At 40.6% G+C, this 22,060-nt stretch overlaps 1 protein-coding gene across 1 annotated transcript in view; it reads right to left on the reverse strand.

Annotated features, from left to right (window-relative positions):
* LOC126262233 (multiple epidermal growth factor-like domains protein 8) overlaps positions 1–22,060 on the reverse strand; it is a 338,254-nt gene that overhangs the window by 287,355 nt on the left and 28,839 nt on the right. Inside the window, exons 3-5 of the mRNA XM_049958701.1 lie at positions 17,150–17,439; positions 15,353–15,537; positions 6,971–7,436 (exon numbers count right to left, since the gene is read on the reverse strand). Coding sequence (XP_049814658.1) covers positions 6,971–7,436; positions 15,353–15,537; positions 17,150–17,439 — 941 coding nt within the window. The remainder of the gene's footprint in view (positions 1–6,970; positions 7,437–15,352; positions 15,538–17,149; positions 17,440–22,060) is intronic.

Below are 22,060 nucleotides of genomic sequence, written 5' to 3' on the forward strand. Positions count from 1 at the left end.
CTGCTGAGATTTATGAGGTGATGTAGTGCTTTATGGGTACTGACGTTCTGAAGTTTTTTTCAGATGGAGAGTGAAACTTAAAAACATACTGACCAGTAGCAAATGGCAATGATCCATCAAAAATGTGAAACTCACAAGTGGCAGTATCAGCAGCTCCTATTAATGCACAAACCAACAGCTATGGATCCTACTTCTCCAGGCTTCATTTTCTTTAATGAAGTTTTGGAGACACTGGAGATCTACCTTCAGCATTTTCAGACTTATTTTCATGTCTTTCAAATAACCTCAACATAAGTATAAAAAAACTATAATTTTTTCCATTCATGGTATTCTCTTACATTGGCCTTACCTACTAGCGCCATCTTGTTTACACTTATCTTCAGTGTAGCCAATTGCTTGAACATTCTCCAACGATGGACAAAACTGTTCACTACACCATGAATAAAGAGATGCATCTGGCGAGGAAAGTACAAGGCTTACCCCTCAGTGAATTTCTGGCACAAGTTTCTGTAGCAGCAGTGTGAAAATTGTAGGATTTAAAGCACTGAGTACAGCCAACTATATCTTAATCAGTCACATCGACATTGTCGTAAGGTACATTTGATCCACATCATCCCAGCCAGACAAACAATTGTTAAATCACTTCAAGTAATCATTGCCACCACCAGATCCTAGACCAGTTTCACCAGCTCATCGAAGGCTATCATCAGGCTTGAGTGTTTCAAGTCATACACTTGGTGTGACTAGCCTGGCAAGTGATTTGATGCTGTGGCTTCCTGCAGTGTTCCATACAACCGTAGAAGTGTCTGTATACAAATGTGCATTTTACGTCAACTAGTTGGTTTGCAGCATTACGCACAACACATAAGCTGCTCATTACTTTCCAAAAGAAGCCAGTGTGGATTACCTTTCAGGTGGACATAGGTATATGTGAATTTTTGGTAACTTTAGAAAAAATTGTATTTGTATCAGTGAAGTACCACATTGATTAGCATTTTTTATAATATGTCAACAATATATTTAGTCTTCATACTTTAATTGTCTTTCAGTTCTCAATTCAGGAAAATTTAATACGAAATACATGTAACTTCCTAACCTTTGGAAGGTATACAGAACAAACTTTCAGAATTCACAAAGGCAATTATTTACAAGAGTTGTAACTTAAATAGTGGTGACTATTTATTCACAACCGATACAAAAGAGTTACATGTTTGCACCTGTTACTGTCCTTCAAAATAGTCACCAGCGTTGTGTAGAACCCATAGCCCGCGATGTGGAAGGCGTAGTATACCATTAGCAGAGCCTGTTCTGTTGATGGTGCGAATCGAGTGGTCTACTGCCTGTCGAATCTCTGGAACAGTTCTGAAGAGAATGCCACGAAGTGGTTCCTTCATCTTCAGAATCAAATCAAAGTCACAAGGACTTAAGTCTGGGGAGTATGGTGGATAATACAGTACTACCCAGTCATATCGACCAAACAGAGCAGCCACAGCTTGCGCTGTATGCGCCCATGCATTGTTGTGCAAAATGATGAGTGGGTTGCACAAAAAGTGTCGCTGCTTCTTTCGCAAAGCTGGTCGCCGGTGATGCTCCAAAAACAAACAGTAATAATGTGCATTGATGGTCTGCCATGAAGGAACACAATGCGTTAGGATAACACCATCACAGCCGCACAAGAGAATCACCGTAACTTTAGACCGCTCCATTCGCACCATCAATGGAACAGGATCTGCTCCTACACCTTCCACATTGCTGGCAATGGGTTCTACACAATGCTGGTGACTACTTTGAAGGACAGTAACAGGAGCAAACATGTCACTCTTTTGCATCGGTTGTGAATAAATAGTTTGCCATTATTTAAGTTCCAACCCACCTATTATGTTTGTGTGGCTGTCTTAACAAACTATTCACAGTCAATAATTGGTTCATGCACCCTCCCTCTCTCAGAAGAGCTGTTTAGAGGAGGAGATTAGTGTTTAACATACTGTCAATAATGAGGTCATTAGAGATAGAGCACAAGCTCAGATTAGGGAAGGGTAGGGAAGGAAAGCGGCTGTGCCCTTTTGAAGGAACCATCCCGGCATTTGCCTTTAGCGATTTAGTGCAATCACGGAGAACCTAAATCAGAATGGCTAGACATGGATTTGAACAGCTGTCCTGCCAAATGTGAGTCCAGTCTGCTAATCACTGTGCTACCCTGCTCAATAAGAGCTTTTTACTAAGGCAGAATGGGTATCAGTGCTTCAGTGCTTTTCACAGTGTTATTAACTGCGTACCATGGTCATCACTTTAAGCTGAATTACATAACACAATAGTGGTCAACATTTGGATTATACATGATTGAGGACCCAAAAGAAAGCAGAATTTGTTTTTTATGGGCTGGGGAGTTGTAGTGATGCATTTTCCCAGCGGCTGTCTCTATGTGTACCATTTTTAATCACTCGAACTAACACTGTTCATGGGGTAGCATCCACTATAACTGAGTGCTTCTTCCCAAAATGCTGTTTCATAAGTTGAAGAGATTTTGCTGCTTCCGACATAATAAAAAAGTGGTAATGTACAGTTATGTTTTCTGTTAGGGAAATCAGCTATGTGGTATTATGGGTGTGATAAAGGAACCAAGCAGCAGTCAAGCCAGTGAAAGATTGCTTTATTGTCACGACAATAGAAAGCAAATCAGATGAGAATAGACATCAAAGAAATATTGGTTGGGGCACTTAACTGTACATCAATTTGTGATAATAAAGCTGTAATGTTAATTAGCACACACCACACAAAGTGGCATATCATCATTGTCCCACCTCTTCAGTACCCACTTCACATGACAATCATAAATGAGTAACGTGAAAGCAAAAAAAAAAAAAAATAATAATATCATCAATGGCTTGTAAGTCAGTATGTATGTTCCTAGAAGTGAGACCAATGTTCACTAAGTGGGAGAACCACGCAGATGTGCAAACAGTGATCCTGGAATAGTATTAACTCTTTTGGACCCACTGTCAGACTATGTCTGGCATTACTATTTTATGCTACGGCTCTGATGTCAGATGCTGTGCAACACTTTTCTATTATTGTGCAATAAATATGAGTTGGAGAGAATTCAGTGAGTAGAAAAACAGGATTGAAAAGCTTTAAGATGGCTGCCACACTAGCAACTTGCACGAATGGCAAACATCACTGAGCTACTCAGTTGTGTATGCAGCAAAGTTGTAAAACCTATTCATTGTGGAATAAGGTGCAGTTCAGTAATTCACATGTGTCTGAGCATCAAGTCTATGAATGAAGTTAAAAGTTCACAAGCTGTGTGATGTCAGTGACATGCTCTTTGTCAGGTACAGGCATGTGATTTTGCTCCAGAAACACTGCTATCATGGCAGCTATCATGACAGAAGATTGCCAAGTGACACAGGATAACATAGCTACACAGCTGTAAACATTAGACATGGTTCAGCACACCATAATGTGCATGATGTGATCTGATATCACAAAGTATCCTTTAAGATACATGATCTGGCAACTGTCCCCTGAACTGAAGTGGCAACTTGCAATGCATGTGAATAACTTCTACAGCACTTTGAACAAGAAGATGCCCTCCTTGCAAAAAGTGTCACCAAGTACAAAGCTGAACAACAATCCACAGCCCGATCGAATCCCTAATAGATTCTATACTGAGTTAGCCCCTCTTCTAACTATACCTCAAACAAATAACCATGGCCAGTAGTTGGAAAAAAGCACAGGTCATACCCACCTACAAGATGGGTGGTAGGAGTGATCCATAAAATACCATCCAATATTCTTGACACTGATTTGTTGTACGATCTTAGAACATATTTTGAGCTCAAACGTAGTGAGGTATCTCGAACAGAATGACCTCCTCCGTGCCAGCCACCATGGATTTCAAAAACATCGATCATGTAAAACCCAACTCGCACTTTACTTACATGACGTACTGAAAGCTTTGGATCACAGTAGTCAGGTAGACACAGTATTTCTCAATTTCTGAAAAGCATTTGACTCACTACCACACCTATCATTATTGTCAAAAGTAAGATCAAACAGGATATCAAGCGAAATTTGTGACTGGAACGAGGGCTTTTTGGAAGGGAGGATGCAGCATGTTATCTTGGACGGAGAGTCATCGTCAGATGTGGGAGTAAGTTTGGGTGTGCCCCAGAGACTTGGGGCCCTTGCTGTTCATGTTTTATGTTAATAATCTTGCAGACAATATTAATAATAATCTCAAACTTTTTGCAGATGATGCAGTTGCCCATAATGAAGTACTGTCTGATAGAAGCTGCTTAAATATTCAATCATATCTTGATAAGATATCAAAGTGGTGCCACCAAGACTGGCAACTTGTTTTAAATGTTCAGAAATATAAAATTATACATTCACACAAAAAAAAGGAGTATCCTATCACTATAATATCATTATGTCACTGTTGGAACTGGCCAACTCATACAAATACCTGGATGTAACACTCTGTAGGGATATGAAATGGAATGATCACACAGGCTCAGTCGTGGGTAAAGCAGGTGGAAGACTTCGGTTTATTGGTAGAATACTGGGGAAGTGCAATCAGTCTACAAATGAGATTGCTTTTAAATTACATGTGTGACCCATTCTAAAATATTGCTCAAGCGTGTGGCACCAATATGAAAAAGGACTAATAGGGGATAATGAATGTATACAGAGAAGGGCCGGATGAATGGTCATAGGTTTGTTTGATCCATGGGAGTGTGTCACGGAGATACTGAAGGAACTGAACTGGAAGACTCTTTAAGATAGACATACACTATCCCAAGAAAGTCTGTTAGTAAAGTTTCAAAAACTGGCTTTAAATGATGACTCTAGGAATATATTATTATCCCCTACATAATGCTCACACAGGCATCTTGAGGACAAGATTAGATTAATTACAGCACACACAGAGGCATTCAATCAATCATTCTTCCTGTGCTCTATACATGAATGGAACGGCAAGAAATCCTACTAACTAGTACAATGGGATGTGCCCTATGCCATGTTCTTCACAGTGGTTTACCGATTGTAAACGTAGATGTAGATGTTGGTCCAATACTATCAACTGGAAATACAAACAGTTTGCAAGAAAAGACAGCAACCTGCATCACAAAAGTCAAAGTAGTTTTAAACATAATTTTCTTTAGAGAATGCTTCACAAATCCTAGATCTGAGGTTTAAGTGTCTTCTGCATCCACAACGATCATATACATTTTTCCGAGCAATTTAGATATGATTGCATCTCTTAGAAAAGAACTGGGCAGCAAGAAGTTCCATTCTGATGGAGTACACCACCATGCAGGACACAAGTGGTTGCACAGTCTGTCACTTAAATTCTGTTCTATGGGAATTGGGGCAAACTTTAATGTACTTGCACTGAATATGCGAGAGATTGTGTAAAAAACAATACAGCTTTCTGCTACTTGTGCATAATAAATAATATTAATAAAAAACATATTTTTACAATTTTCGTGAATTACACTATATTATTGTTACATTTCAGTTAATGAGGTATCTGTGTAACATGAAGGTAAGACAGGAATAGATAGAGAAATTTAAATTCTGTTAACACTATACTTAGTGTTGTGGCGTAACAAGCTAGCTACGCCACACTGAAGTAGCCGAAAGGGCACGCGTCAACTCACGCCGTCTTGCGTTAAGTCTGAAACAGGATACTCTATGAATGCTATAAAGAAAAGAACGCAGCTTAGGTTTACTTAACTTTAATTTCCTTGTGGTACATATCTCTTGATAATACAAGTGAGACTCTCTCCAGATATGGTTAACTGCGCCTTGCTAGGTCGTAGCCATGGACTTAGCTGAAGGCTATTCTAACTGTCTCTCGGCATATGAGAGAAAGGCTTCGTACGTGTAGTCGCTAGCAATGTCGTCCGTACAACTGGGGCGAGTGCTAGTCAGTCTCTCTAGACCTGCCGTGTGGTGGCGCTCGGTCTACGATCACACAGTGGCGACACGCGGGTCCGACATGTACTGATGGACCGCGGCCGATTTAAAGCTACCACCTAGCAAGTGTTGTGTCTAGCGGTGACACCACACTTAGCAAAAAGCAACTTATCTGTAGGCTTTAACACTATGACTGCTTTTGACAAAACCGTAATAATTCCTGCAGCAGCTCAAATTTGCCTACCCCTTCCTTAATTAGCTGTGGCTCTTTGTGGTTGATGAACACTCTGCAAGAAGAAGCTTATCTGTTGTTTCCATTTTGAAGTTTCCTTAACTGATGAGTCACAAGGTTGCTCAATCATAAGGAAGGTCGGCGAAACTAATAGTTTTCCAGTTCATCCACCACATACAATGCTCTGTTTCACTAACTTTGTCTCATAGTACAGTAAAAGCTAGCTCTATTTACAAAAGAGAGCCTTCTCACTTCACATCATACCACATTTTTCATGCTGGTGGTATTCATACCGACAATAACACAGTTACAGGAACTATTGTCTAATGGCACCCCCAGAATTCTCATAAAATGTTTACAACTCAGTACATGATGGTTTCTTATAAGGTGGCATTACAAATAAAATTTGGATAACAGTGCATAAAACTGGTTTGATAATAGAATTTAAACCACATTTGTTTCAGAGCTTCAAAAGCAAAATGTAACAGGGTAAATAAAAAATGATTCTTTACTGTGTTTCATTGAAGTTAAGCTTCACTCATACTACTACTATGTAGTGAAGAACAGTGCTGGAGAGACAACACACATTAAACAGAATTAAAAAAAAAAAAAACTGTACACAACATATCAAAATTCACAACATATGTTAACCTAGACCTGCAAGAGACAATATTACTGTATGTATGAATTAGTTAATAAAAATTAACTGTTTCCTTTTTCAACTTTTTTTAAGTACACGCCTAGAGAGGTAGAAGTGCACACAATATAAGAAAATACATTTTGTCCAGCAGATAAATACATTGTTCATCTTACCCACAGGCAGCATGACCGTATCTTGCTGATGGCTTCACAGGAAAGTGTGGCTTTTGATCCCGTGTGTGGGCATCCGTTACAATGTACTCTTCAAACCCAGGAATCTTATGAAGAGGCTGCTCTTCTGCTACTGATGTGAGAACACTCTCCTTGCCATCATATAAGTTCGCAGTTCTCATATTATCAATTTCCTCATTTCCATTATTATCGCTGTCTGAAGGGCCACCAGAAGTATCTCTTTCCATTCTCAGAAGATGCCTTAAATCCCTACCCAATCTTGCACGGTATCTTGATATTTCTCTTGGTGGTTGAGGATGTGAAATTATTGTTGAATTTTCTGATATAGCAAGCAAAATATTGCCAAGAAAAGAATTCCTTTGTTGCAGGGCCCACAGCTCCTCCTTTCCTGCATGAACAACCTCTTTCAACTGTTGTGGGCTAAGTAATTTAAGTGTAGATGTTCCATCTGTTGAAAAAAAATATGTTAAGCTTATTGATTATTACTAACAAGATTTAATAATTTTTATTATTTGCACATCATATAAAAGACTGGAAAATAAAAGTGTGTGCATTAATTTGCATGAAGGGTGGAAGATGATGATGGAGTAGGGATGCATAAAAGAGGAAGAGAGAAGGGTAGAGGGAGAGCATCCTTTATTATTATTATTATTATTATTATTATTATTAAAATGATGACATACTGATTTGGGAGCATGAGCTCATACTAATATCTTCTATGAAACAACTGTGGTTAAGAGTGCTAAAGCAGTAAAACTTCAACAAGAATTAAAATATAAAGTACCCTAAAAATCATGTGCACATAAATTATCTAAAATGGTATAGCAGTGAAGTGTGACTGGCTGATTGCTGTACTAAAAATGGATGAGCCAGTTGCTCTACAACACACTAAAATCTCCAGTCTAATAGCTCATCTAGAGTACTGATAATCAATTAAATTTTTAAAGCTTTACCACACTCATCTTGTCATTTGCTAAAATAGAGTGAAAGTCCCCAATTAAACTTGTTTCTGGGTCCTTGTCCAGGTATCAAAAACATAGACTGTCTCCTGTTTGGAGGTAGGTCGGGGTTAGTTCATTCCACTAGACAGACTAGTATGAGATATGCCATGGATTAATAGCTTGCTTTACTGAACACAGATTACTGTTCCTCATTTCCAATCACACCTCCTCCCACGGCTGCACAACTCTCTGACTCTACAGCAAGATGAAAGGCTGCTGGAGAATGGCATATTGTGTCATGTGGTGTTTCTCAAATGCCTCATTGGCTGGTTGGTCAGTTTGCCCATTTCCCCAGCTTATCAAATTCCATGGTACCCAGCAAAATAATAGTTGTTGCCTCTGGTGTTAAAGGGTGTATTTTGTGCATTATTTTGTCTGCCGGATGCATCTGCAGAAATACTTGTAGGTTGCTAAGTGAATTGGAGTAGATGAGAACTTCTTCCTGTTCCAATGTCTTCAGGATCAGATGTAATTCTGCTCTAGTGGCACTGTGGCACTGTATTCATCAAGCTGAATCTGAAGACAAGGTCGGAAAACACGACTGGAGATCCAAGGGAAACATTGGTGTATACTACACTAGCGAAACTGGCAATGCTTACCAATTGCCAACTATGTATAGGAATTGGATATACATACTAATCTCTTTCTGCTCCCCCCCCCCCTTTCTCTGTCCATCCCCCCCTCCCCCCTCCATCTCCTCCTCGGCCTCTGTCTGTCCAGCTCCTTTTCTTCACTCTCTCTGACCTTGAGCCTTGTTTACTGTTATTGCAATTGAAACATTGATTGGGAATTGAAATTGTTTAAAGTGAATGGATAGATCAGTTGTGATCGTTATGTGGGGTATAAAAGAGACCTCTCCACCTGCTCGATCTGTGAGGCTATTAGCTTCAATGATAGTATTTCACATAGTTTTAATTTGTAAAAGGGTAGGGTTATAAAGTTTTGGATAATTCAGATTCTGTAGTAGCATTCTATTCACAAGCTGAAAAGCCATAAACAAAACTTTCCAGTTTTCTGTTAAAACTGAGTATGAGGAAGACGACAAAGTAGTACATTGTTGAGTGTACAATTTTTGTTTAAAATTATGAATAAGGAGAAAGAATATATATGGGAGAAACAGTCTGTTTAATGATTTAAATGCCCTGCTATTCTAGTTAAAACTGATTGCGAAAAAGAGAGTGAAGTCACATGTTTTCGCAACTAAGGATTTTATTCCTTACAATCAGTTTTAACAAGAAACCGTTGCATTTTTGTTTTAAAAAATTTACAGCCTATGTCTGAATGTTTATTAAAGCATTGGGTAAAAATTTAAAGCAAACTGGTTAAGAACTTTTCAAGATTTTTGCTAACACCATTTCTCCCTTATACACAAAGAGTGAGGTATGAGCACTTGTACACCTTCGATACTGTGAAACGCGTCTCTTCTACTGCAATCTCTTTGCTTTCCACATTTCAGAAGAAGATAGTATGGACAGAACAAGAAAAAACTGCAGCAAATTTGGGCTCTAAAATGCATACTTGTTCATCTTCACTACAGTGAAACACATTCATTCCTTTTATTGAAGATGTGCTCATAGCACTTACAGTATGCATTTTTAAACCCATGTTTATTGGACTTTTTTCATTGTTTTGATGGTTAGTACCACCTCTCAAAATATTTGGTATTTTAACACCCTGCATACATTTGTATACCACATGCATTTAAAAATAATAACCCTATAACCATCCAAACATTTATTACAGTAATGTGTAAAAACCTGAAGCAACTGATCAAAGACTCCTCGAGATTCTTCCAAAGAACATAAAACAATGTCTTTTCTTTATACGATAGTATAGATTACAACTGTTTCATTTACCAAAAATGGAATAAAAAAATTAAATCTGGATTACATCACTTTTTCAAATCTAAAATAATACTGGATCTATGTAGGAGAAAAAGTGAGATCTGCTTCAACTGGTGAAAACCTTTAAAATCAGTCACACTAAACTCTAAAAGACAATCCTTTACGTAGATCCAAAATGGCACTATTCCTGAAGGTCATTTGTTGAAAAGTTCCCAAAGGCATGTAGCAGTGCTCGCCTGCTTTGTTTATCTCTTTGTTTGTTGCTTTCAGTGTTGATGTACTGCGCGTTGCTATACTGGTTGAAAAATGGTGTTTGTGATTTGGACACTGACTACGGCATTGTTTACTTTCACTTTTCACAACCCCCCCCCCCCCAATATACAAATTTAATATGTTTCCAGGGCTCTCAAGTGTCCAGCCGGATGCGATCGTGTAAGTCCCACGATATTTCGGCGAATAACCTTTCCGCCATCATGAGGTGGTTCTGATGGAATGGTCTGTCTGCTCACTGTCCGAGTTATTATGTCCATCAGTCGGGCTTCGATTCCAGCGCCGACAGTCTGATTGCAGCTGTCAAGATTCCGATTGCAAGCGGTGATGCTCCGATTGCGGCCACTGAAAATCCGTTTGCGGGTGCCGACCCAGGTCCGGGCCGTCACCAGCATCGCACCAGGTGGTGAAAGATGCCAAATACCATGAAGTGTCCCTGGCAGCCGTTGTGGAAAGTTCTTTTGCTTGCTTGAGGCATGAGTCCTTGATGGAGCTAAGTAAGGGTTTCCATGCCTTACTCGGTTGAAAACCTGTGTCTCTGTTTATGAGATTGTCCGTTGCGTAAATTTCAGTAGCCTCCTTGAAGATGCTGTCCCAATAGAAGCTGGTAGGGACCAAAATCTTGGTCTCTTTGTATTTCGTGTTGTGTCCAGTTTCCAAGCAGTGTTCTGCCAGTGCCGATTTGTTTGGCTGGCTAAGCCGCGTGTGGCATTCGTGTTCTTTGCAGCAGTCTTCAACTGTTCAGATCGTTTGACCAATTTAGGATTTGCCGCAACCACATGGAATATTATATACGCCCACTTTCTTGAGGCCAAAATCCGTCTTTCACTGTCCCCAGTAAGGTGTGTATCTTGGTCGATAGTCGGCAGACCGTGTCAATTTTGTGTTGTTTTAGCAGTCTCCCAATTTTTGACATCACGTTGCCTACATACAGTAGAAAGGCAAGGCCTGGTTTCTCATCTTTAGACTGTTCTTCATCTGGGTTTCTTCTGCGTTTCCGTCGTCTGAAGGCTGTCTACATCAATCGGTTGCTGTACCCGTTCTTGCAGAACATATTTTCTAGGTGTTTAAGTTCTTTGTGCAGATATTGTTCATCCGATATCAAGTATGCCCTGTGAACCAGCGTGTTGAGCATCCTGTTGAGTTGTGCAGGATGGTGGCAACTCGAGGCATGTAAATGTAGGTCCATAAGTGCAGGCTTGCGATATACGCTATGACCCAGTGTGCCAATAGATCTCCGCTCTACAAGTACATCAAGAAAGGGTAATTTCTCTTCCTTCTCAATTTCCATGGTGAACAGTATGTTGTGGACGGAATTTAGATGTTCTAAGAATGTCTGCAGATGATCAGGTCCATGGGGTCAGATGATAAACATGTCATCCTGTACAGACAGGACTATGAACAGAAGATGCTCCAACTACTTGACGACTCGGCATACCAGAAGATCAAGGCAGACCTGACTAACAGGATACAACTAAGCACTGCCACCCTACTGAAAAATGGCACAATTGAAGAGATGGATGTCAACAGACTTCAACAGCACTCCGCAGTAGCTCCGAGAATATATGGCCTCCCTAAGACACATAAGGAAGGGATGCATCCCACTGTCAGCAGCATAGGGGCACCCATGCACCCTCTCGCACAACACCTGGCAGGCCTGCTCAGACGATTTGTGGGAAAGTTCGAGCACCATAATCCGAACTCAAAGAACTTCATTCGCCATCTTAAGGATCTCACCCTACGAGAATAAGACATTGTGGTCCGCTTTGATGTTGTGTCACTCTTCAAACAGGTCCCACTAGAAGATTCGATCCACCTTTATCAGCGAGAAATTTGGTCCTGAGTTGACACAACTTTTCCAGCTCGTACTTCATCCACTTACTTCGTCTTCAACAGCCAATACTATGAACAGACCGACGGTGTGGCTATGGGGAGCCCTCTCTCACCAGTGGTAGCCAAATTATTTATTAGAGGAGGCTCTACAAGCGGCCGAATGGACACCTGTGATATTTTTCCGATACGTGGACGATACGTTGATCATCTGCAGACGTTTTTAGAACATCTAAATTCCGTCCACGACAACATACGGTTCACCATGGAAATTGAGAAGGAAGAGAAATTACCCTTTCTTGATGTACTTGTAGAGGGAAGATCTAATGGCACACTGGGTCATAGCGTATACCGCAAGCCTACACAAACGGACTCGTATTTACATGCCTCGAGTTGCCACCATCCTGCACAACTCAACGGGATGCTCAACACACTGGTTCACAGGGAATACTCGATATCGGATGAACAATATCTGCACAAAGAACTTAAACACCTAGAAAATGTGTTCCGCAAGAACGGGTACAGCAACCAACAGATCCACACAGCCTTCAGACGACGGAAACACAGAAGAAATCCAGATGAAGAATAATCTAAAGATGAGGAACCAGGCCTTGCCTTTCTACCATATGCAGCCAACATGACATCCAAAATTGGGAGACTGCTAAAAAACAACACAAAACTGACACGGTCTGCCAACCACCGTCCAAGATATGCACCTTACTGGGGACAGTGAAAGACAGATTTGTCCTCAAGAAAGTGAGCGTATATAATATTCCATATGGTTGTGGCAAATCCTACGTCAGTCAAATGATCCGAACAGTTGAAGACCGCTGCAAAGAACATGAATGCCACACATGCCTAGGTCAGCTCAACAAATCGGCACTGGCAGAACATTGCTTGGAAACTGGACACAACACGAAATATGAAGAGACTAAGATCCTGGCCCCCTACCAGCTTCTACTGGGACAGCATCTTCAAGGAGGCCATTGAAATTCGCATGACGGACAATCTCATAAACCGAGACACAGGTTTTCAACTGAGCAAGGCATGGAAACCCTTCTTAGCTCCATCAAGGAGTCACGTCTCAAGCGAAAATGAGAACTTTCACGACGGCTGCCGGGGACACTCCACTGGATTTTGCCTCTTCCACCACCCGGAGCAACTCTGGGGACGGCACGGACCTGGGACGGCGCGGACCTGGGACGGCGCGGACCTGGGACGGCGCTGACCTGGGTCGGCACCCACAAACGGATTGTTGGCAGCTGCAATCAGAGTGTCAAGGCTCCCAATCGGAATGTTGGCAACCGCAATTGGACCATTGGCGCAGGGAATCGAAGCCCGACTGACGGACATAAATAACACCAACAATGAGCACACAGACCATTCCATCAGAACCACCTGATGACGGCGGAAAGGTTATTCGCCGAAATATCGTGGGACTTCAACGATCACATCTGGCTGGACACCCAAGAGCCCTGGAAACAACACATACACCGGGAAAGCCCCCAATCACATTTAATATGGTCAGTGCACTACTGTTTAACTTTCCATAAGCCTCATTAATAGTTTGTAGGCAAACATCCACTTACTGCTACAATAGTTTACTGTTGTACATTTATGAGCAGTAAAAACCTGACCACAAAGTTCACAGTTCTTGAAGAATAGAAAGGTACGCACGGAGCAGACACTGTCATTGTTTTTACACACGGCCCCATTGTTTAACACTTATTCCACAGTTAAGTTGAAGCATTGCTGTTGTTCTAACCAACACAGGTTTCTCATCTGAAACTCGGCCGTGGACTGACTGTCTTGTGACCAAAAATCAGGCTCTTATATATCATCACAATAATAGGTACTGAAACTACATATTGTTCAAAGTTAAATTTATAGAAATTACAATTAAAACTTAGCTCATTAAATTAACTGAATACATCAAAAAATTGGTTCTCTTTAACAGTTTCTTCTACCACAAGGGTTAAGTCGAATTATTTGTTTAATCGCAAAATTAACAAATATTGTTATGTAAACAATACTTCTGACAAAACTGTTAATTACTTTGGAATTAATTAAAGGTTGGCCTTGATAACATGTTTTCAATGAGAGCTTTAAGATTACTAGCATTTCGTCTTCTGAATGTTTATAATTATTACAGAATTTATATTTGTTTATACATCAACAATAGAATTTAAGTTACGAAAGAATTACTGATTTCATGCTGTAACAAAAGGTACAAACTAAGAACAGTCAAAATAAATTAGAAAATCAATTACATACATAAAACTAAGCACTAAATTAGATCTGGTGTTATATTCTTTGAGACTGAGTGCCAACCTTTATCTTTTATGAAAATGCAGATTGTATTCACCTATGTTAATGGTAATTAGTTAAAATTAAAACAAAAAACAAAAACGAATTTAAGTAGGCAGATGGCAAAACGAGGGGAAGTAAAATTATCCCAGTCTGTTTTGTCACAGACAGATCTTGTCATCCATATCATCATAATGGTGGTTCTCATCTAAACTATCAGACAGGACCATGATCATAAGGTCCAACGCTTTTGTAACAGATACTCCTGGCCTGATGTTTTTTACCCCATGATACTACTCTAGTTCTTTTTTTCTGCCTGTATTATTCTCTCCGTAATTATGTTTCGCTGCCACAATTGTCTTTGTTCTTTGCTTACTTGTTGGTTTAACTAGTGGTGCAGGTTTGCAACCACATTTAAGGAGCTGATTGTTGTGGTTTGATCAGCTGTCCGTGTCTGGGAGCATTAGTCTTTGGTACAGGCTGCTTGATGCTGAGGTGAATGTTATCGTGACAGTGGATGGCTGCATGGTCTTAATTGCTTTCTTTATCTTAGAGTATCAGATGCATTGTGTACCACTTACTTTGTAGACTTTCTCTGCTCCAAACTGAATAGTTTTGGAAGCAGTTAATACATACAGTTGGAGGCAATACAATCGAACCAATTTGTGGGAAGCTGAAGTGAATCAGCTACACATAGTCCGTACTTTGCAAACTGTTATAGTGTGACCAAAGTGCTGACATTTAAAAAAAGTGAATACAGAGGCTAACTATAAGGAAGTAGCAGGCTTTAAACTGCTGTAATACTAAAGCAACTTTCTGCCCAGTCCAGCATAGAAATTAGATTTCTATAACATATCCCCCCCCCCCTCCTCCCAAGTAAAATACATGCACATTTGACAATATTAAGATGGCCACTGCTCCATACAATAGATGACAGTAGAATGTAATACTGGGAATAAGCACCAAATCCAACATAGTTCCTCTTAAGTAAACCACGATTGTACATTAGCATGCACAGAAAACAACTTATCGAGTACTACAGGGGAAAAAGATAAACCTGAGAAGAAAATCAAATCATGGAGACCAAATTAGTAATGATTTTAGGTACATACCTATCACATTTCCATATTCATCTTCCCAGTGACTTGCTTTGAATTTATAGACCACCATATCACCCAACACTTTATTCAGATCGTAACCTCCAAATACATAAAGGGAGTCCGTTTCATTGTAATAAACTGCTGTATGTGCAGCCCGAGCAGAGAATCCAGATTCAGCACGTGACAGCCAATGCCACCTACAAAAGATAAATATAATAACAAGCATAATAATACTCAAGAACTTACTTCAAACAGAATACTAGGTATTTTCAAAGCTAAGCACTTATTATTTGAACTGAAGTTGTTACACTTTCAGTTTGATTAACAAATATTTTGCATGCACAATTATAGTACTCCAACAATGATGTATTCAGCAGCAACAAACAATGAATTCTTTAACAAGTAAATGCTACACAACAGAAAGAATTTTTACAGAAATGTTGCAACTTTGACTCAAGTTAAGTCAGTTTCATGTGTTCATGCTGAGGACACCACAGTGAAAAAAAATATATACGTAAGCTGGGAACAACACATGTGTCCCAAAATTACGCATATTAATTTAAAGGATAGTTGTTGGTCACCGTATAGTGGAGATGCTGAGTCACCTTCTGCGACTCAGCATCTCTGCTAAATGGTGAGCAGCAACTATCCTTTTCATCATATTGTTACATTCCATCTTGGATTTTCTACTGTTTGATTTAAACTTACACATTTTATTATGCAACTGTGCACACATAATACAACTGAAGATGACTTGTAACTGAGTAATAAACAGTTGTGCGAATAAAACTACAACATAATTGATGATTGTAATGTATGATGTCAATGAACATGCAATTTCCAGCAAGCCCAGTCTCCCTAATCCTCTTCCTATCCTCCTGCCCCAACCAACTCCTCAATGTCATTAGGCACTACACACAACTGTCACCTGCCTGCAGCCATAATAAGCTCACCAATGCCATACTCCTATCCTGTGTGCCTGCTGCATCTCTCTCCTAGCTGCCAGCCACCCTTCTGTAGTCCTCCCTTCTGCTCCCTGTCTCTTTTCCTTTCTCTTACTTCACCCAACACAAACACTCACCCCAGTTTAGCTACAGTGCCGGCACAATGTAGTCTGCTGGGACAACGGAGCCATACATGTGTATCTATGACTACAGCTCCAAAAAAGGATTCATCTGAAGGCTAGCAATGTTCTCTGTCTTGTTGAAGTACCTATCAACAGCTCAGAATCACAACTATTCTCCGAGTAGCAATATTTACTTCTCCTATTATTCTGTGGACAGTTATAGATAAACTGCAGCACTTCAAGGAATGGTAACCACGACCATTCCTTTACAAGCAATATTTTATACTACACGATGAGTTTCACCCCAGATATGCCATACAACACATACAAACAATCCTTACAAAGTTTTTGATCATGATTACGTACCTATAACAAGAGGCTTCATTACACTTTTGCATATGTTATATGACATCTGTAAAGATCTCTTCTGGTTTTTACTCTTCTTTATTATGTAGGCTGACTTGAGAAGGTTATAATGACTGAAAACTATTTATCAATAAGTACTGTATAAATAATGCAGCATATTGATACTGATGTTCCAAAAATGGATTTCAATATCGCTTTCTTTCTTTATTTCTCTCTTTCTTTCTTTCTTTCTTTGGCAAACAACCTCAGCAGAAGCTACAGAAAAGCGGGAAGAGTTAAGAGGGGGCCAGTTCCCCCAAAATGATTAATTAAGAATAGGATCTTAATGTGTAGTGGAGGGTCACAATGCAAATAGTACAATGTGCTACTCCACCCACCTGTTGCCTTTGTTATCAGCTTTATCTAAGCTGCAAGCTTCTCCAGAGTACTGAGGATGACAGCTGCAGCCTTTCCCATGGTCACAGCGGCCCCTCTGTCTTTTGCTTCCACATTCATCAGGACATAGTTCCTTACTGCAGTCTTTACCACGCCAGTCAGCCTCACAGACGCACATATGTCCAACACATACTCCATGTCTTGTACAATTGTTGGGGCAATCAGTAATTGAGTATTCAGCACGGAAACCATCCAGCACATAATTTGCATCACTGTAGAGTAGAATTAGCATCTGTATGGGTGAAAATAAATTTAGTTAGATTGTAACACATAAAGGACAATGATAAATATAATCTTGGAAAAATACAATTACAACATTGCAGTGATAGATAAAAGTTTTTCTTAATCTTATAAATAATGTTGCCAAACACTCAACAAGGCAATAACATAATCAAATGGCCGTTGGTAAATTTTCATCATGTATTAGTTTATTTTGACAATTATTAACCAGCAAGCAAGTGCTCAACAAAATTCAGGAAGAATTGCACAATTCAAATCTTAATTATCACATAACATGCCTCATACAATCAAATTTTGTGACATACAAGACTTGCCAATAATTAATCTAGGTCCGAGCTGCCGGAGATAGTGGTCAGGTGTGCATGAGGTGTGCTTGCTTATGTGAATGTTTGTATGTTCTTATTTCATTTCTGAAGATGACTTTGATGAAAAGATAAGTGTGGATCAGTCTTTTCACTGGCTTGTCTGCAACACAACATTTCATCTATATGGTATCCCTCTATCTTTCCCTAATATTGTTAATCTAAGATTATATATTATCCTTTTCCATCCACATATCCTTTTCCACAAAGTAAGTCTACAAAGTAAGTATATATATGTCTATCGACCTGCCAGCGCTTTTGTTTGGTAAGTCTCATCATCTTTCTTTTTAGATATATTTTTTCGACGTGGAATTTTCCCTCTGTTATATTCTAATCTAAGATTATGTAATACGTATGGTTTTATTTCTTCAGTCACAAATATTTTGCATGATTATCACTAAAGAAAACTTCTGCACTACAGTAACACCAACTTTTAGGTATTTTTCCAGTTCTCATTCAGAATCTTTTAAGATTTGGTTCACACTTCCCCTTTGAGATTCTATTTACGCACACGCGAACACACACGCACGCACACACACACACGCGCGCGCGTGCACACACACACACACACACACACACACACACACACACACACACACACACAGAATAGACATTAGATTTAGCTGTCCAAATAAAATTTTGTGTTGCTGTTTCTACTGAGCTCCTACTATGGCTCAGATGAACTTTTTCTGTTGTCTCAAAGCTTTTAGTAGATTAGTTTTCTCAGTATATATATATATATCTAAAAAGAAAGATGATGAGACCTACCAAACAAAAGCGCTGGCAGGTCGATAGACACACAAACAAACACAAATATACACACAAAATTCAAGCTTTCGCAACAAACTGTTGCCTCATCAGGAAAGAGGGAAGGAGAGGGAAAGACGAAAGGATGTGGGTTTTAAGGGGGAGGGTAAGGAGTCATTCCAATCCCGGGAGCGGAAAGACTTACCTTAGGGGGAAAGCTTTGTCTTTAAATATGTCTGCTTGTGTCTGTATGTGTGGATGGATATGTGTGTGTGTGTATACCTGTCCTTTTTCCCCCTAAGGTAAGTCTTTCCGCTCCCGGGATTGGAATGACTCCTTACCCTCTCCCTTAAAACCCACATCCTTTCGTCTTTCCCTCTCCTTCCCTCTTTCCTGATGAGGCAACAGTTTGTTGCGAAAGCTTGAATTTTGTGTATATATTTGTGTTTGTTTGTGTGTCTATCGACCTGCCAGTGCTTTTGTTTGGTAAGTCTCATCATCTTTCTTTTTATCATCATCTTTCATTCCAATCCCGGGAGCGGAAAGACTTACCTTGGGGGAAAAAAGGACAGGTATACACTCGGTCTTTAAATATGTCTGCTTGTGTCTGTATGTGTGGATGGATATGTGTGTGTGTGCGAGTGTATACCTGTCCTTTTTCCCCCTAAGGTAAGTCTTTCCGCTCCCGGGATTGGAATGACTCCTTACCCTCTCCCTTAAAACCCACATCCTTTCGTCTTTCCCTCTCCTTCCCTCTTTCCTGATGAGGCAACAGTTTGTTGCGAAAGCTTGAATTTTGTGTGTATGTTTGTGTTTGTTTGTGTGTCTGTCGACCTGCCAGCACTTTCATTTGGTAAGTCACATCATCTTTATATATATATATATATATATATATATATATATATATATATATATATATATATATATATATATAAAGATATATATATATAAAGATTCTTTATATATATATATATATATAAAGATGATGTGACTTACCAAATGAAAGTGCTGGCAGGTCGACAGACACACAAACAAACACAAACATACACACAAAATTCTGGCTTTCGCAACCAACGGTTGCTTCGTCAGGAAAGAGGGAAGGAGAAGGAAAGATGAAAGGATGTGGGTTTTAAGGGAGAGGGTAAGGAGTCATTCCAATCCCGGGAGCGGAAAGACTTACCTTGGGGGAAAAAAGGACAGGTATACACTTGCACACACACATATCCATCCGCACATACACAGACACAAGCAGACATTTGTAAAGGCAAAGAGTTCCTGATGAGGCAACCGTTGGTTGCGAAAGCTAGAATTTTGTGTGTATGTTTGTGTTTGTTTGTGTGTCTGTCGACCTGCCAGCACTTTCATTTGGTAAGTCACATCATCTTTGTTTTTAGATATATTTTTCCTACGTGGAATGTTTCCCTTTTGTGACTTACCAAATGAAAGCGCTGGCAGGTCGATAGACACACAAACAAACACAAACATACACACAAAATTCAAGCTTTCGCAACAAACTGCTGCCTCATCAGGAAAGAGGGAAGGAGAGGGAAAGACGAAAGGATGTGGGTTTTAAGGGAGAGGGTAAGGAGTCATTCCAATCCCGGGAGTGGAAAGACTTACCTTAGGGGGAAAAAAGGACAGGTATACACTTGCACACACACACATATCCATCCACACATATACAGACACAAGCAGACATATTTAACTCGATGTACAGCCGTTATGCCCTGATGAGACAGGTAGTTTTGAATTTCCTCGTTGGACAATCCGTTGAGTGAGCATGTAAAAACCACCCCGCGTGATGGATTTAAAGTGCAGTGCGCTTCCACCCGGACAGGGAAGGTGTGTAGCCGTGAAGTTTGCAGCAATTTTTGTGCCTGGAAGGCACTGTTTCTAACAACAAAGTGCCACTTCGTAATCGAGAACAAGACTTTACAGGACCTTCAATTGCGTTGACACCTTTCTGAATAATGAAAGGGTTGACTGTGGAGAAGTCTTGACCTTCGTCCAACCGAGAAACAACAAGGAACTGTGGCACTGATGGAAGAATTGTCCATGGCTGAGACTCATTTAACTTTTGCTTGTGAGCAGAAATTTTAGACGTACAGGAAACATTGTGAAAGTATTACTCATGATTACCTGTGTCTCTGATGGTGCGCTCCTTGTGGAGGCCGTCTCTGAGGGCACTCCAGCCTTAGGTGATTGTTCACACCTCCCGAGCAACGGACGGATGGACCAATCGGCACGTTTGGAAGGTACCAGCTCAGGTAATCACCACTCCCTAGGCCTGGCCGTTACCAGGGGGTACATATGTGTCCTACCTGTCTACCCGGGCTGGGGAATTATGCGTTACCCCGTCACCGGCTACGCGTGGGAACACGGGGGTCAGCCTTCAGGCACGCACAGGGAGGAAAGAAAGAGAAAGGGAGGAACATAGAAAAGGAAAGAAGAGAGGTCTCAAACGCCGCAGCAGAGAAGAGGGTAAAGAGAAGAGGCAAGGGAAAGAGAAGGGGAAGGGAAGAGGCGGAGGTGAGGGAGGGGTGCAGAGGGAGGGGGGGAGGGTGGGGGGGGGGGGGGGAAGGATGTGGAAAAGGAAGGTATGCAGCCCGGAAAGGAAAGAGAGCCGCACTAGCTCAAGGTCCTGTGCTCGCCACGCATGTATCCACAAAAGAGTTGTGGACCCCCTGGGGGTAATGTTGAGCCTCGTGGAATATCTAGTTGTGTGTATTTTCAGCCAGAGAGGAATTCCTTGCTGCTGTTATAAACAAGTTCTCTATTCGTTAAATATGATGATATACAACTATGAGATCTTTCTTGGAAATGATAGCTTGTCAGTTTATGAAGAAACAGGTCACGATTCACAGTAAGCTGTTCCAGCACATGTACGTACTGGCAGGCAGCTGGGCAGGCATGAGTACACGTCAGCAGAGGAAAGCAAATAGCTGATGCACCAGCTGTCAAGCTGCCTGGCCATAGCCTACACGATGCTACTGCACCAGCAGAACACATGCTGACAGAGGTGGCGATGTGCCTCACACGCGCACAGAATGCACGCAATTGGGCTGTCTGGCAGGTAGTCTACACTAGCTGTGCATGCTCACAGGTGAGCTGAGAGGCATCCAAAAGTGCTGTGGCCTATAGAGCAGCACTAGAATTGCGCAATTTACTGTGTAGAAAGCTTTTTTGAGGTCATAAAAGATACTTGATGCGCACACATCCGCCCCCCCCCCCCCCCACACACACACACACACACACACACACACTCTTACCAAGACATCTGCTAATTTTTCTGGCCAATTCATTCACTGGACGAGTTGTGCTGTAGCCTTTGATGAAACCAAACTGATTACATAAAGTAATGAATTACAATTTTATACACACATGTAAATTCGAAGGCTGCTACCAAGACAGTACTTCAGTTTTGTGCACTCAACACAGATATACCCATAATGGGCTAACTGGGAAAAGTCTCACGACCATCAACCAGGTGCAACAAGAATGTGA

The sequence above is a fragment of the Schistocerca nitens genome, chromosome 6 (genome assembly GCF_023898315.1).
Source record: "Schistocerca nitens isolate TAMUIC-IGC-003100 chromosome 6, iqSchNite1.1, whole genome shotgun sequence".
Lineage (NCBI taxonomy): Eukaryota > Metazoa > Arthropoda > Insecta > Orthoptera > Acrididae > Schistocerca > Schistocerca nitens.